At 44.6% G+C, this 13,974-nt stretch overlaps 1 protein-coding gene across 5 annotated transcripts in view; it reads right to left on the reverse strand.

The window, feature by feature from the left end:
* Window positions 1–13,974, reverse strand: part of plxna4 (plexin A4) — a 544,272-nt gene that overhangs the window by 110,593 nt on the left and 419,705 nt on the right. For all 5 annotated transcript variants that reach the window (XM_069908052.1, XM_069908051.1, XM_069908053.1 and 2 more), the window contains exons 13-16: window positions 11,887–12,038; window positions 10,177–10,294; window positions 6,064–6,200; window positions 4,326–4,493 (exon numbers count right to left, since the gene is read on the reverse strand). In XM_069908052.1, the coding sequence (XP_069764153.1) occupies window positions 4,326–4,493; window positions 6,064–6,200; window positions 10,177–10,294; window positions 11,887–12,038 (575 nt within the window). The remainder of the gene's footprint in view (window positions 1–4,325; window positions 4,494–6,063; window positions 6,201–10,176; window positions 10,295–11,886; window positions 12,039–13,974) is intronic.

Below are 13,974 nucleotides of genomic sequence, written 5' to 3' on the forward strand. Positions count from 1 at the left end.
CAATTGTCTTGGGTAAACGTATACCTCTCATCTTGTTCGTTTTAGATTGGTCACAGTGTTTGAGCTACCGAAAGAAAATAAACACATACACACCGAGAGCAGTTCAGTTTATACAAATATTTATTACTAAATAGCTAGCTGAATTCACACTACAATATGCAAGCCCTTCCCAATTATACTTATCAATGCCTGGACTGGTCTCAACTGCCAAAGCGAGGCGACGACTGCACACTTGTAGTAGGTTGTCTGGGCGCCGGTAGCAGCTTCTCCACCTCCCTGGACCGGTTCGTTGGTTGGAATCTTGAAGTTCTTCTTCTTGATGACAGATGTTGCCACCTCTTGGAGAGTCTCAAACTTCAGCAGTGGGACCATGGCTTATATTACCAAAAGTAGTTTACTTCACATCTTATCTCTTTGAACAAATGATTTAATTATCCTCAAGGTCTCCTGACAGTCTGTGACCAACAAAAGAGAACTGCATCTCTGGGCCTCATGGTGAAAGTTGGATAATGTCTACTGATTCATATGTATCCCTGGGCCCCATATAGTGTAAATTTTTGATAATATGTCTTCTGATTCAACTGCATCCTGAGCCCCATGGTGGAATTTAGGTGTGTTTACTAATCTTCGCTAGGATTCTCCTTAATAGACTAATACCTCGTGTCGCCGAAAATGTCCTCCCAGAATCCCAGTGTGGCTTTCGCGCAAACTGAGGAACTACTGACATGGTCTTTGCTCTCAGACAGCTCCAAGAAAAGTGCAGAGAACAAAACTCTACATCACCTTTGTTGTCCTCACCAAAGCCTTTGACACCGTGAGCAGAAAAGGGCTTTGGCAAATACTAGAGCGCCTCGGTTGCCCCCCCAAGTTCCTCAACATGGTTATCCAACTGCACGAAAACCAACAAGGTCGGGTCAGATACAGCAATGAGCTCTCCGAACCCTTCTCCATTGACAACGGCGTGAAGCAAGGCTGCGTCCTCGCACCAACCCTCTTTACTATCTTCTAACCCTCTTTACTATCTTCTTCAGCATGATGCTGAAACAAGCCATGAAAGACCTCAGCAATGAAGACGCAGTTTACATCTGGTACCGCACGGATGGCAGTCTCTTCAATCTGAGGTGCCTGCAAGCTCACACCAAGACACAAGAGCAACTTCTCCGTGAACTACTCTTTGCAGACAATGCCGCTTTAGTTGCCCATTCAGAGCCAGCTCTCCAGCGCATAACGTCCTGTTTTGTGGAAACTGCCTGAAAAAAACTGAGGTCCTCCATCAGCCAGCTCCCCACCATGACTACCAGCGCCCCCACATCTCCATCGGGCACACAGAACTCAAAACGGTCAACCAGTTTACCTACCTCGGCTGCAGCATTTCATCTGATGCAAGGATCGACAAAGAGATAGACAACAGACTCACCAAGGCAAATAGCGCCTTTCGAAGACGACACAAATGAGTCTGGAAAAACAACCACCTGAAGAAACACACAAAGATCAGCGTGTACAGAGCCATTGTCATACCCACACTCCTGTTCGGCTCCGAATCATGGGTCCTCTTCCGGCATCACCTACGGCTCCTAGAACGCTTCCATCAGCGCTGTCTCCGCTCCATCCTCAACATTCATTGGAGTGACTTCATCACCAACATCGAAGTACTCGAGCTGGCAGAGTCCGCAAGCATTGAATCCACGTTGCTGAAGACCCAACTGCGCTGGGTGGGTCACATCTCCAGAATGGAGGACCATCGCCTTCCCAAGATCATGTTATATGGCGAGCTCTCCATTGGCCACCAAGACAGAGGTGCACCAAAAAAGAAGTACAAGGACTGCTTAAAGAAATCTCTTGGTGCCTGCCACATTGACCACCGCCAGTGGGCTGATGTCGCCTCCAACTGTGCATCTTGGCGCCTCACATTTCGGCGGGCAGCAATCTCCTTTGAAGAAGACCGCAGAGACCACCTCACTGACGAAAGACAAAGGATAAAAACCTAACACCCAACTCCAACCAACCAATTTTCCCTTGCAACCACTGCAACCGTGTCTGCCTGTCCCGCATCGGACTTGTCAGTCACCAATGAGCCTGCAGCAGATGTGGACATACCCCTCCATAAATCTTTGTCCGCGAAGCCAAGCCAAAGAAGAACTAATTCATATGCAACAAGCAGGTTCTCAGCCTTGCAGAAGCAAAGGCTGCAAAAGTAAGAAACACGGTTTAAATCTTCCATTACAACTGGTCATTGTTGCGTTGAGAAAGTGTCAGGTTCATGAGAGTTTGCAATCAAATGTTACTTTTATTATCACATAATGATTAAGAGCGTTGGAAAATTGTAACGGGAATAAAACACATATGCACAATGTATAAAAGAGTGTGGGAAAATCTACTGCAAATATTGATCTATAGTAGTGGGCTTCAAACTTTTTCTTTCCACTCACAAACCACCTTAAGTAATCCTTTACTAAATGGCGCTATCTCGCGTTGGGGGCTGGTAGTGGGCTGTTGGGGGGGGGGGCGAGGGAGCAGGTTGGTGGGCTTCAGACTTTTCCAAATGAGAACAAACCTACAGACCAGTTGCTCACAGCACAAGGTAACTAGAGACACCTGAAGACAGCTGAGGCGGGGGTGGGGGGGGGGCATGGGATCAGTGTGGGGGCTGGTCTTTTATCACACACCACTCCCTAACACTAATCTCCTCTCCCTTAATAGCTGAAGGTCTGTCAGTGACTGTCTTGAATACATTCAGTAACTTGATCCTTCACACCCTCCTTCTGTACCGTTCCACTCAGTACCCTTTGATACATATCCTTTTCATGAATGATCAATCTCTACTTTGAAAGGCCAACAGCCACCCCATGTCTGTCCTGTCAAAATCATGAATTATGTACTTATGAATTAAATCATCTCTCATTCTCCTCCCAGCAACACATCAGTGCTGCACCCACCTAATGAAATGGTGAGTCTCGTAGAGGGCGCATCTCTCTTTCCCTACCAGCTCATTTCATCTACAGCTCAAGCCAGACTTCTGCATAGACATCTGAGATGGGCTAAAACCAAGTGCCTGCTGGTCAGATATTCCTCAGACAACTACTCGCTGTCAGTGAGATCGACTCTGCCTTTTACCTTTGCTGTATAATTATGGGCTGCCAGGAGAGAGTGAGATAGTGGTATCATTATTGAAAAGATTTTTCCTCTTGTCCTACTTGCATGTTTTGTCCAAGTTTTAAATGCTTTACACATAAATACACACAAAAAAAAATCATGGTACACCTTCACATCTTTACCTGATTGGTCCCGGAATGCTGGAGTCACTTTTTACACAGCCAGTGTTCCGGGGCTGTTACTACTTCTACTGCCGGAAAAAAGTTGGACTGGAATGATTTCCCCACCCCACCCCCTAATTCCACCTCGGTGCTTTTTAGACAGCAGGTCTTGCATTAAAAAGGAGAAAATGTCCCGCCCGGAATGAAGTGGCTGTGTAAAAAGCACTATTGATAATGCTGGAAGGCAGATGAAAGCTTTCACTCTGTGTGACAGCCTTGTTCATCAGCTCCAGAGAAAGTGACTAACATGCAGTGACTGTGGAATGGTTGGTGGAAGGAGTCCCAAATAAGCAGCTGTCCTAACAGAGATTTGGAGTGATCACACTGGCATTTCAATGTAATTACCACAGGTCTTCAGCTTGAGAAGGCAACAGACAGGCGGCATACAACTAATATAGGAAATACAAGGAAAGCTGTCAGAGAAAGGAAGAGAGAAGGCAGAGGAGAGGATAGAGAAATAAAAGACAACAATGCTCAAAAACATGGAAAGAGAGAGTGTCAAGAGACAGAAAATAAAAAATCAAAAGTATGTATAAAAAGTGGAGGACAAAGATAATTTACAAAGTTTGCCTGCCTTAAGCCAATAGAGGAGTTATGGTGTGAAAATAGAGAGAAAGAGAGGGGAGGGAGGAGAGGAAGTAGCAAAAATAGAGAAAAGGGAGATAGGGAAAGGAAAAAGAGAGCAGAAAAGAATGGGAGAGGGAAGAGAATGGAGAGGGGCAATGGAAGGATGGGAAGAAGGTGAGAAGAATTGAGAGTGATAGGATGAATGAGGGCAAAACAGATGATGAGAGTGTGGGGAGAGAGTGAGAAAGAGAGCGAGAGAATGAAAGGGGGAGGGGAGAAGGAGAGGGGGAGAGAATTAGGGGAAGAGAAACAAGGTAGAGCAAGGTCGTGTACTTTAGTGAATTGTTCATCCATGCAATTTGTCACGTTCTGTTTGACTCAGATTTTAAGTGTTCAACGTGATTTTCCAATCGGCTGTTACACAGGAGGATGGTCTTTCCTTACCTGATAATACTCCATTCTGGTTCAACCTTAACAATGGTGGGATCCTCCATATATTCAAACTGCAGCTCCTTCTCGATCCTCGCCCTGTCGACACCTACCAGAACGCTGATGTTACCTGGGCCTTGGGGTGCAGAGGTGGTGTTACAAACAATTGCCCAAGCAAACCGCCTGATAAGAAGGGAAAGAGACCAGCAATAAATTAAAATCATACATTTTTAGAACAGCTTTCTTTTAAGATTAAATACCCCGTGCAATTTCACAGTTCAAGTTTATCATCTGATCATACATATACAGCCCTACGAAATATGGTACACATACAAACACAATACACTATACATAATGATCATAGGATGAAATAAAATGAAATCTGACAAAAGGGGAGATGTTATGAATCAAAACCGCAAGCTAAGTCAAAGAGCTGGGTTTTGAGGAGGAGAGAACAGAGGGATTAGGAAAGGAATTGCAGAGCTTACAACCTCAGTAGCAGGAGAGTAAATCACGAAAATCTGTAGACTCCATGGTTGAAATAAAAATACAAAATGCTGGAGAAACTCAGTTGGTCAAACAGAGTCCTTTATGAGGTAAAGGTAAAAATACAGAGCCGATATTTCAGGTTTGAACCATTCATCACGGTATGAAAGGATGTCGGCAAGCGTCCGAACAAAATGATGAGGGTGGAAAAAAAAGGGGAAAAGGCAGGATATTATAGGTGTATGTGGTTGTAGAGTTTGATAGCAGCAGGGGTTAAAGATGGGGAGCAGTCGAGAGAGAATCCCACAGAACACCCTTTGGAACAGGAGACATGGTCATCAGTGTCAAAATTGGAATGCAGAGTTTAACAGTTCACATGGAAACATCCAAACAGAAAATAGGAGCAGGAGAAGACCATTTGAGCCTGTTCCACCATTCAATACGATCACGCAGGTCAGATAAGTTTGGGGCTCTATTCCAGTTTTCTCTCTGTTCTTGATCTCTTTAAGCCAACGGGGCCACCTCCAACTCTCCTTTGAATATATCTCATGAACTTGTCTCAACAATGTTCTGTGGGTGGGAGTTCCACAAGTTCACAACTCTGAGTTAAAGAGTTTCTCTTTATCATAGTCGTAAATGGCATACGTCTCACCCTCAGACTGTGACCCCTTGTTCTGGACTTCCCCAACACGGGGAATATTTTTCCTGTCCAGACTTATCAGAATGCTATAAGTAGGTGAGAGGAGGTAACAGAGGAAGTGATGATACCATGGTGACATATAAAGGAGTCTTGAAAATTCTAAACCTGAGGTGTTTAAATTATACCTGAGGTATTAACAACTTGCATCTGCAGCAGAGAGATGGGTTTCTTTCCCATTAGCTAGCTCTGAGGCAGCACTAGATCAAAAGCAAATGGCACAAACAGAGCCATGCATTCAAAGTGCAGTGAATTACATAATGACAAAGGCAAACCCTCCAAGACCTATGCACACAATACTCCCAAAGGTACGCAACCCTCACTCTCACATACTGAATCTCCAAAGGATTCCCTATGCATACAGTCCAATAAATATATACAGACCAATCACTGAGCCATTGTTCTCCAGTCAGATTACAGTGCCACAAGCAAATGGTGCAAGTAAAAGCTGCTTACATCAATATTGCCAAAATGATTTTTTTTAAATTGAGATGAGTTTCCCTCTAACCCAACACTCCCACAGATTTGATGCCAGGTGTACACGTGGTGGGGTTCTCTGTGTCCTCTTACCTGTGAAACACACAAGGCTGCTCGCCAAACAAAACTGAGACGTTGCTCCCCGCATCGAGATTCCTGCCCCTGATGGTGACCATTGTGCCCCCAGACACTGGACCTCTGCTGGGTGTCAAGTCTGTTAGAGTTGGGAGCTGAAATGAATTAAATTAGAAATTACAATGTGATAATAAACAAATTGGCGGCATGGTTAGCGTAGCGTTTAGCACCACGCTGTTACAGCCCAGTGACTGGGACTGGGAATCAAATCCCACGCTGTCTGTAAGGAGTTTGTATGTTCTCCCCATTTCTCATGGGTTTCCTCTGGGTTTCCCTGGTTTCCTCCCACTGTTCAAAAAAATAGACATGCCGGGGGTTGTAGGTCAATTGGGAGTAATTGGGTGACACGGGCTCATGGGCTGAAAGGGCCAGTTACCATGCTGCAAGTCTAAATTAAAACATTTTTAAAAATGGGGTAGAATGTTATGTGTAATCTGACACGTGGCAAGGCAAATGGTCACAAGATGCAGGGGTCAGATTCTCAGAGCAGATGGAATTGGCTTAGGTTAGAGAAAGCTCAGAAGGTCCTTGCTCACACATGTCCTCATGTTAACTTCATTGCAGTTTAAATGCCAGCACTTTATTTCCTCTTCAGCTTGTTTGGCAGTGATTTTTGCAATTAAATTTTCATGAAAATTTGTTGAAGAATGTTATTGCTTAATTTTGCAATAGGATTAGATGAAATCCATGTTTTCCAGACACAGAAGATTGCAGATGCTGTAATCTGAAGCTCTTCTGGAGGAACTCAGTGGGCCACTGATATCTGCTGAGTTCCCATCAGGACACTGTGCCTTTCATCCTGTTGCATGGCCAACCGTTACTTACAGGAGTGAAACATGAAAGTCTGTCAATGCTGTGAGTGTATAAAAACACAAAAATGCTGGAGGAACTCAGTAGTTCTCGCAGCATCCATAGAGAGTAAAGATATACTACCGATGTTTCGGACCTGAGCCCTTCCTCAAGGTATTAGTGTGTAACCGTTAACTTACACACTGCTCTGTAACAGCATTGACAGGTAAATCCCCATGTTACAGGGAGAGGATGTTATATTCCTAATAAAGAGTCTGTATTTTGGGATTCCATCACATGAAGCCATGTCATCTGCATTTGCATTGAGAAACGCAGATTGAAAAGGTGTTTATTCATGTGTTTGTTTCCCATATAAATTCCACAAGAGTGAGTTTTTAGTCATGATTAATTTTGAATTGTGAGATCAAATTTCCATTACCTGAACTGTTATAACACGGGGGATGCTGGTCTTGGAGTTGCAAGCTGTGTTAGAGACTATTCAATCGCCTTCTTCATGACTAGGTTATGAATTAATGCAAGAGCATAGGGACCATAGCTACCACCTTCACTCTAAAGATACCTCAGTGCTGGATAACAGTGCAATCATGTAGCCAGTCAGTGATGCATACAAGGGCTCATCTGCAGAGACTCAAGCCAGTGGATCCCATATGGTTCACCACACGACATAAAGACAGCCCGCCCCAACCAATTGGGAGGGAGGTCACGAAATGGATTAGCCATTCCAGAATTTACACTGCCTCTCAAGATTATTGTAGGCTGTAGATGTCGCTTGAAGTAGGGAATGGAACAATTTCTATCAACGCAATCACTGAGAAGGCTCACCAGTGGCTCTATATTGTGGATTTCGAGGAGATTCAGTATGCCACTGAAGGCTCTCAAAAACTTCAACAGGTTTACTGTGGAGAGCATTCTGGCTGGGACCATTGATTCGAAAGAGACCCCAGTTGTCACCTAAATTCTGATACCTCACACAAAACCTTCTGCAGGAGATAAAGGTCTGCATTGATGAGTTATTTTTAGTACCAACCAAACTGCCAATAAAATAGTTCTAAAGTGTAGCCATAAATAAAAGAAAAGAGGCAGCCAAAATTCACAAGGTGCAGTCTCACAACACCAAAAAGATTGCTTCGTTGTTGAAAGGGAATTCTGGTCTTGATGCTGGGGAGAACTTCTCTCTTGCATTTCTAAGACCTCTTCCAGAGGAGAGTGTCTTTGACAGTGCAACACTCCCTCTTCACAGTCAGCCCTCAATTTAGTGCAGCAGTCCCTGGAGCAGGATTGGAACTCACAACTATCTGGCAGAGGCACTGAGTGATTCCTGCTAAACTTTGTAGAAACCAAAGAGGAAAATTAGCTCAGCATTTTCCTTTTTCTTTTCTGATGATAGGTCTTGAATCTTTCAAAGTTTGACCGCAAAAGGCAGCCATTCGGCCAACTGAGTCCACGCCATCCAAAACTGGATCATCTTAAACCAGTTCCCAGCTCGCTGCACTTGTCCTCATATAGTGAATAAAGTAAAATGCCATTATATGGAATTCAAGCGACCAGTTTAAAAAAACCCAAAATAAATAGGTAAGAAAAAATGAAAGAATTGCCCCCCCCCCTCACTGCAACAGCCCCCCTCCCCACCACTAGCAGCCACTTCACCAACCTATGCAGCATGCATTCTCAAGCAGCCGGAAGATTAACTTATCTCACATCTACCAATCTCCATAGGTGCTGGACACTGGGGACTTGACTATACTTTTGCTCCACTGTCCTTTCAAGTGGAGAGATCCTGAGCCCACCATTCAATTTTTGGAATATTTTTTCTCAGTTCTCTTCAACCATTTAACTTTACTCTCTTCCCCCGAGATACTGATGTCTCTGCTATGGGAAATCAATCCTTTCTGTTCATCCTGTATCATACTTATGACTTTATACTCCTTTATCTCTTTATCTAAAGAAAGGAACCATTTCATCAGATGCAAGGATCGACAACGAGATAGACAACAGACTCGCCAAGGCAAATAGCGCCTTTGGAAGACTACACAAAAGAGTCTGGAAAAACAACCAACTGAAAAACCTCACAAAGATAAGCGTATACAGAGCCGTTGTCATACCCACACTCCTGTTCGGCTCCGAATCATGGGTCCTCTACCGGCATCACCTACGGCTCCTAGAACGCTTCCACCAGCATTGTCTCCGCTCCATCCTCAACATTCATTGGAGCGCCTTCATCCCTAACATCGAAGTACTCGAGATGGCAGAGGCCGACAGCATCGAGACCACGCTGCTGAAGATCCAGCTGCGCTGGGTGGGTCACGTCTCCAGAATGGAGGACCATCGCCTTCCCAAGATCGTGTTATATGGCGAGCTCTCCACTGGCCACCGTGACAGAGGTGCACCAAAGAAGAGGTACAAGGACTGCCTAAAGAAATCTCTTGGTGCCTGCCACATTGACCACCGCCAGTGGGCTGATATCGCCTCAAACCGTGCATCTTGGCGCCTCACAGTTCGGCGGGCAGCAACCTCCTTTGAAGAAGACCGCAGAGCCCACCTCACTGACAAAAGGCAAAGGAGGAAAAACCCAACACCCAACCCCAACCCACCAATTTTCCCCTGCAACCGCTGCAACCGTGTCTGCCTGTCCCGCATCGGACTTGTCAGCCACAAACGAGCCTGCAGCTGACGTGAACATTTACCCCCTCCATAAATCTTCGTCCGTGAAGCCAAGCCAAAGAAGAAAGAAAGGAACAACAACCTGGTTTGCCATTTCTTCCTAATTATAATTCTACTTGTAATTCTAACAGATCAGTGAGACCAGGGGACGCCCTTTGCCTGGGTGTCAAAAGGGGGTCAATAAGCATGGGGGGGGGGCGGGGTCGATTGAACTTTTGCAGTTGATAGTAGGGGCATCTCAATTGAAAATAGTACCTATGGTTGTGGGGGCCCAACCTCTCACGAGCGGGCCTTTGTGGTGCCTTGTATTTGGCTTCGGCTTTTTAATAAGTTGAGAGCAAACGGGAGGATGGTCGGAGTGGAGAATAAAGAGGTTTGTGTTCTTTGTATGCCCTGGAGGGAAGTGTGTGGCAGTGCCCATGCCGGCCAGCACCACCACTTCCCCCATGGACAGTCCTTCCTCCCCCCACAGACATACAAAGAATGTCACGGGGGGGTGGTGGGTGGGGGGGTGGGATTGCATGCTCGAGGGTCAATAAGGAATCAAAGGTTCCATGAAGCGGTTGATGATCTAATTGGCCCACTTTGGGGCTCACTCACCACAAAGCTGTAGAGCTGTGTTGACTTTGCCATGAATTGCAGCTTGCATTCCTCCACGCAGACTTCCACAAAGCCAGCATACTGACCATGATGGGCCACATCCATCTCGCATTCGATCCTTCAAAGAGATAGAGCCTGGGTTAAGGTTGCAGAACAAGATCCCTCCCTTCGGCCCTGTCATCCTGCCCCACCATGAACCAACATCAGGGACGGATGTGATTGTGGCCTGAACTCCACATTTCCATCTGCCCATGGTAACCTCTCCCCAATTCTACCACTCACATTTCACATTAATTTTCAGAGAACCTACTTTTCCTGTAGGTGAGGCAGAACTACCACTTACTGACAGTAAAAAAAAATTGTACTCAATGTACATATGTAAACAAATAAAGAAATAGAAACAAACTGACTGTGCAAGACAGAGAGAAAAAAAATCAATAAAGTGCAAATCTAAGAATCCTAAAATGAGTCCCTAATTGAGTTTGTTGTTGGGGAGTCTGATGGTGGAGGGGTAGCAGCTGTTCCTGAACCTGGTGGTGTGCCATCTATACCTCTTTCCTGATGGTAGCAAAGAGAAGAATGTGTGCTGGGTGATGTGAATACTTGATGGATGATGGGTGCTGCTCTCCGATAGTGTGGAGGGTTTTGCCTGTGATGTCCTGGCCTGTGTCTACTACCTTTTGCAGGGCTTTCTGCTCGGGAGTATTGGTGTCCCCTTACCAGACTGTGATGCAGCCAGTCAGCACACTTTCCACCACATATTTGTAGAAATTTGCCAGGATTTCCACTGTCATACCAAACCTCTGCAAACTCCTGAGGAAGCAGAGATACTGACATGCTTTCTTCACAATGCCATTAGTGTGTTGCATACTGCAGTCATTTTACCATGGAAAATTAACCTGCCAGCTGCCTGTGTTTGGGACATGGGAAGAAACTGGAGACTCAAGAAGTCACCGAGAGAACATGCAAACTCTACGCCATCAACTCCACCCCAATGTTTACTCACAAAAAGGCTATTGGCTTGTGGTTGCACTAGTAATTTTTGTCACATAATTATTGCTGACATACCCAGTAACATGGATTTACCAACAGTATCTTGCACACTAAAGTACTCCATTGCACCAGGATCTGCTACTGGAATTTTTTTCCAAAATGTTTCTTGTCCTTAACCCTTGTTTTACAGACATGATAGGGAGTTCAGGCTCTCTGCTCCTTCCAGGTGTCCTGAATAGGCAGAGAGGAGATTCCATCCAAAACTGAAGTCGGAGAAGGCAGACTTATGAGGGGATAGAAAGATTAAACGTAGAGAGGCTTTTTCCATTAAGGGTGGGTGAAATTCAAATAAGAGGACATGGGTTGAGGGTGAAATGGGAAAAATTTAGGGGGAACTTGAGGCAGAACGTCTTCACTCAGACAAATGAAGCGGTAGATCTGGGCTCGATTTTAACATTTAAGGGAAATTTGTATGGGTATATGGATGGGAGAGGTATGGAGGGCTGAGGATTGACTGCAGGTCAGTGGGATGAGGCAAGAAAAAGTGGTTCGGCACACACTACAGGGGCCAAAGTGGCCTGTTTCTGCGCTGTAATTGTTCTATGCCTCTAAGAACTGGACAAGAGACAGCACTTCAACATGAACATCACTGCCCAACCATGTGGACAGTTTCAACCTGCCAACCTCCTGGAAAAGAAATATTTAAACATAGCTTACTGTTCCGCTGGGATGTATCCATCCCGCAGTGGAATACAATCAACTCCAGCCACACGCACAAAGTTTTCAATCTCCCAGAATTTCAGGCCCAAATTTTCCCCATAGATTGTAACTTTCGTTCCACCTTCCCTGGGCCCACGCGTTGGTACGATCTACAAAGATATCAAAAATATATTTTATATTAATGAAGCAAACAAAGACAAGATGCTACCATGATGCACTCTGATATTATTCATAGGTGTATGATCAATGGACTGTTAACAGTACTCACACTCTAAGTGTGAACCTATTAAATATGATCATGTGTGCACCTTAAGTAGTGCATTAAACCAAACAAAAAATGTTGGGATTTCTCAGAAGGTCAGGCAGCACCCATGGAGACAGAAACATCTGTCAACTTGGGGCGACGTGGTTAGCATAGCAGGAGCAAAATCCTGATGCAGTACCAGCAATCGGGACTGGAGTTCGAATCCCACGCTGTCTGTAAGGCGATTGTACATTCTCCCTGTGTCTCTATGGGTTTCCTCCGGGTGCTTCGGTTTCCTCTCACCACAGAAACATACTAGAGGTTGTAGATCAATCAGGTGTAACTGGGCGACATGGGCTGAAGGGGCCTATTACAATGCTGTATCTACATTTAAAACAAATCATTGATCTGGCAAATGAATGATATTTCAGTAGAAGCGATACTCCTCCAGATATTGGGCCTTCAGAAACTTGTGATCTCCATCCTCAATAAAATGATAACCCTATTCCACTACCCCCTCCCTCCCAGAGGGGACAGCTGACACAGATTTGCATCATTTTCTGCTTTTTTTTCCATTTTCCAGAATTTTTGGATCTCTTCCTTAAGTGGCTCTCAAATATTGATGACATTTTTTTACTGCCTTAAAGTTCTCTATGAATACACCTTATTGTTGTCTTTTATAAATATAGTAGATTGTACATGTTGGACAGGAGGGAGGGGGGGGGGGTGTTCAAGATGGAATTATCAGGCACCATGAGATTGGGAGTGAAAAAATGAATGGTAAAAAAGAAAAAGCGTATGAGGGAGTTAATGGAGACCACAGATGATATTGAACTGAAAGTGATGTGAGATACTTTTTAACATGAAAATTAAAGTAATAAAGAACTAATGAAAGTGTAGAACCAGGGAATTAAAGTGTGTGTGTGTGTGTGTGTGTGTGTGTGTGTGTGTGTTTAACCCATACAGAAGGAATTAGCTGGGTCCATAGCCTAGTAAAAGGAGGATCTCAACTTTTAAGTTTACAGAACAGCCTCCAGGCAATTAAATGCGACCTGCCCCTCATTGCTTGTTAGGAATTGTAATCACTGTACAGTAAGCTCTCACTGTCATCGTCTCTGCCACTTCACAGGTCAAGATGCAGATAGCTCCCAGCTGTGGCATTCCAAATATTCCTGGTGCCTCACTTCAAGGGAAGCTCTGAATGATTAGAGAATGAGCTGCTGTCAGGGAGATGGGATACTGAAAGCATGAGTTTGGTTTCTATGCAGCTCACCTTAGTATTTAGTTTAACAATGCTGCAAATGAGAAATACAAGTGAGAAGTGAGCAGCCAGGAAGGCAACTTCTTAACATCTTGTCTTAACCAATATGATTCCCTCTCCTCTGGAAGGAACCTGTGACAGACTGATGATATACAAGTGCTAGAAGGAGGAAGAGCTCTCCACCTGGGACAAGCTAGGCGTGAAGGAAAGTCTAGCTCTGGGAGAACAACTCCAACATTAGTTCTCAACTCTCAAGCATAATTTGCATGGGGCAGGTATATAAAAATGATGTAGGCACATAGGTTGGAAAGACTTTCAGATCCAGTTACAACCATCCACTCACAGATCTGGTTTAACCATTCCCAAATGCCCATTCAAAAATGCCCCAGGAAACTTATCCCTCAGATTCCTAAATACATCCATTGACATCCACAGTCTTCATAATTACAACCTCAGCAGCAAGATGGCAGAAGCCTAGCATTTGATCCCTTCAAACTATCTAGTTATATGATGAGATTATGGCTGATATGTGACCAATCTTTACTTTTGTCATGTCCTTTAGTAAACTCACCAATTTGTC

Source organism: Narcine bancroftii, chromosome 13 (assembly GCF_036971445.1).
Source record: "Narcine bancroftii isolate sNarBan1 chromosome 13, sNarBan1.hap1, whole genome shotgun sequence".
NCBI lineage: Eukaryota > Metazoa > Chordata > Chondrichthyes > Torpediniformes > Narcinidae > Narcine > Narcine bancroftii.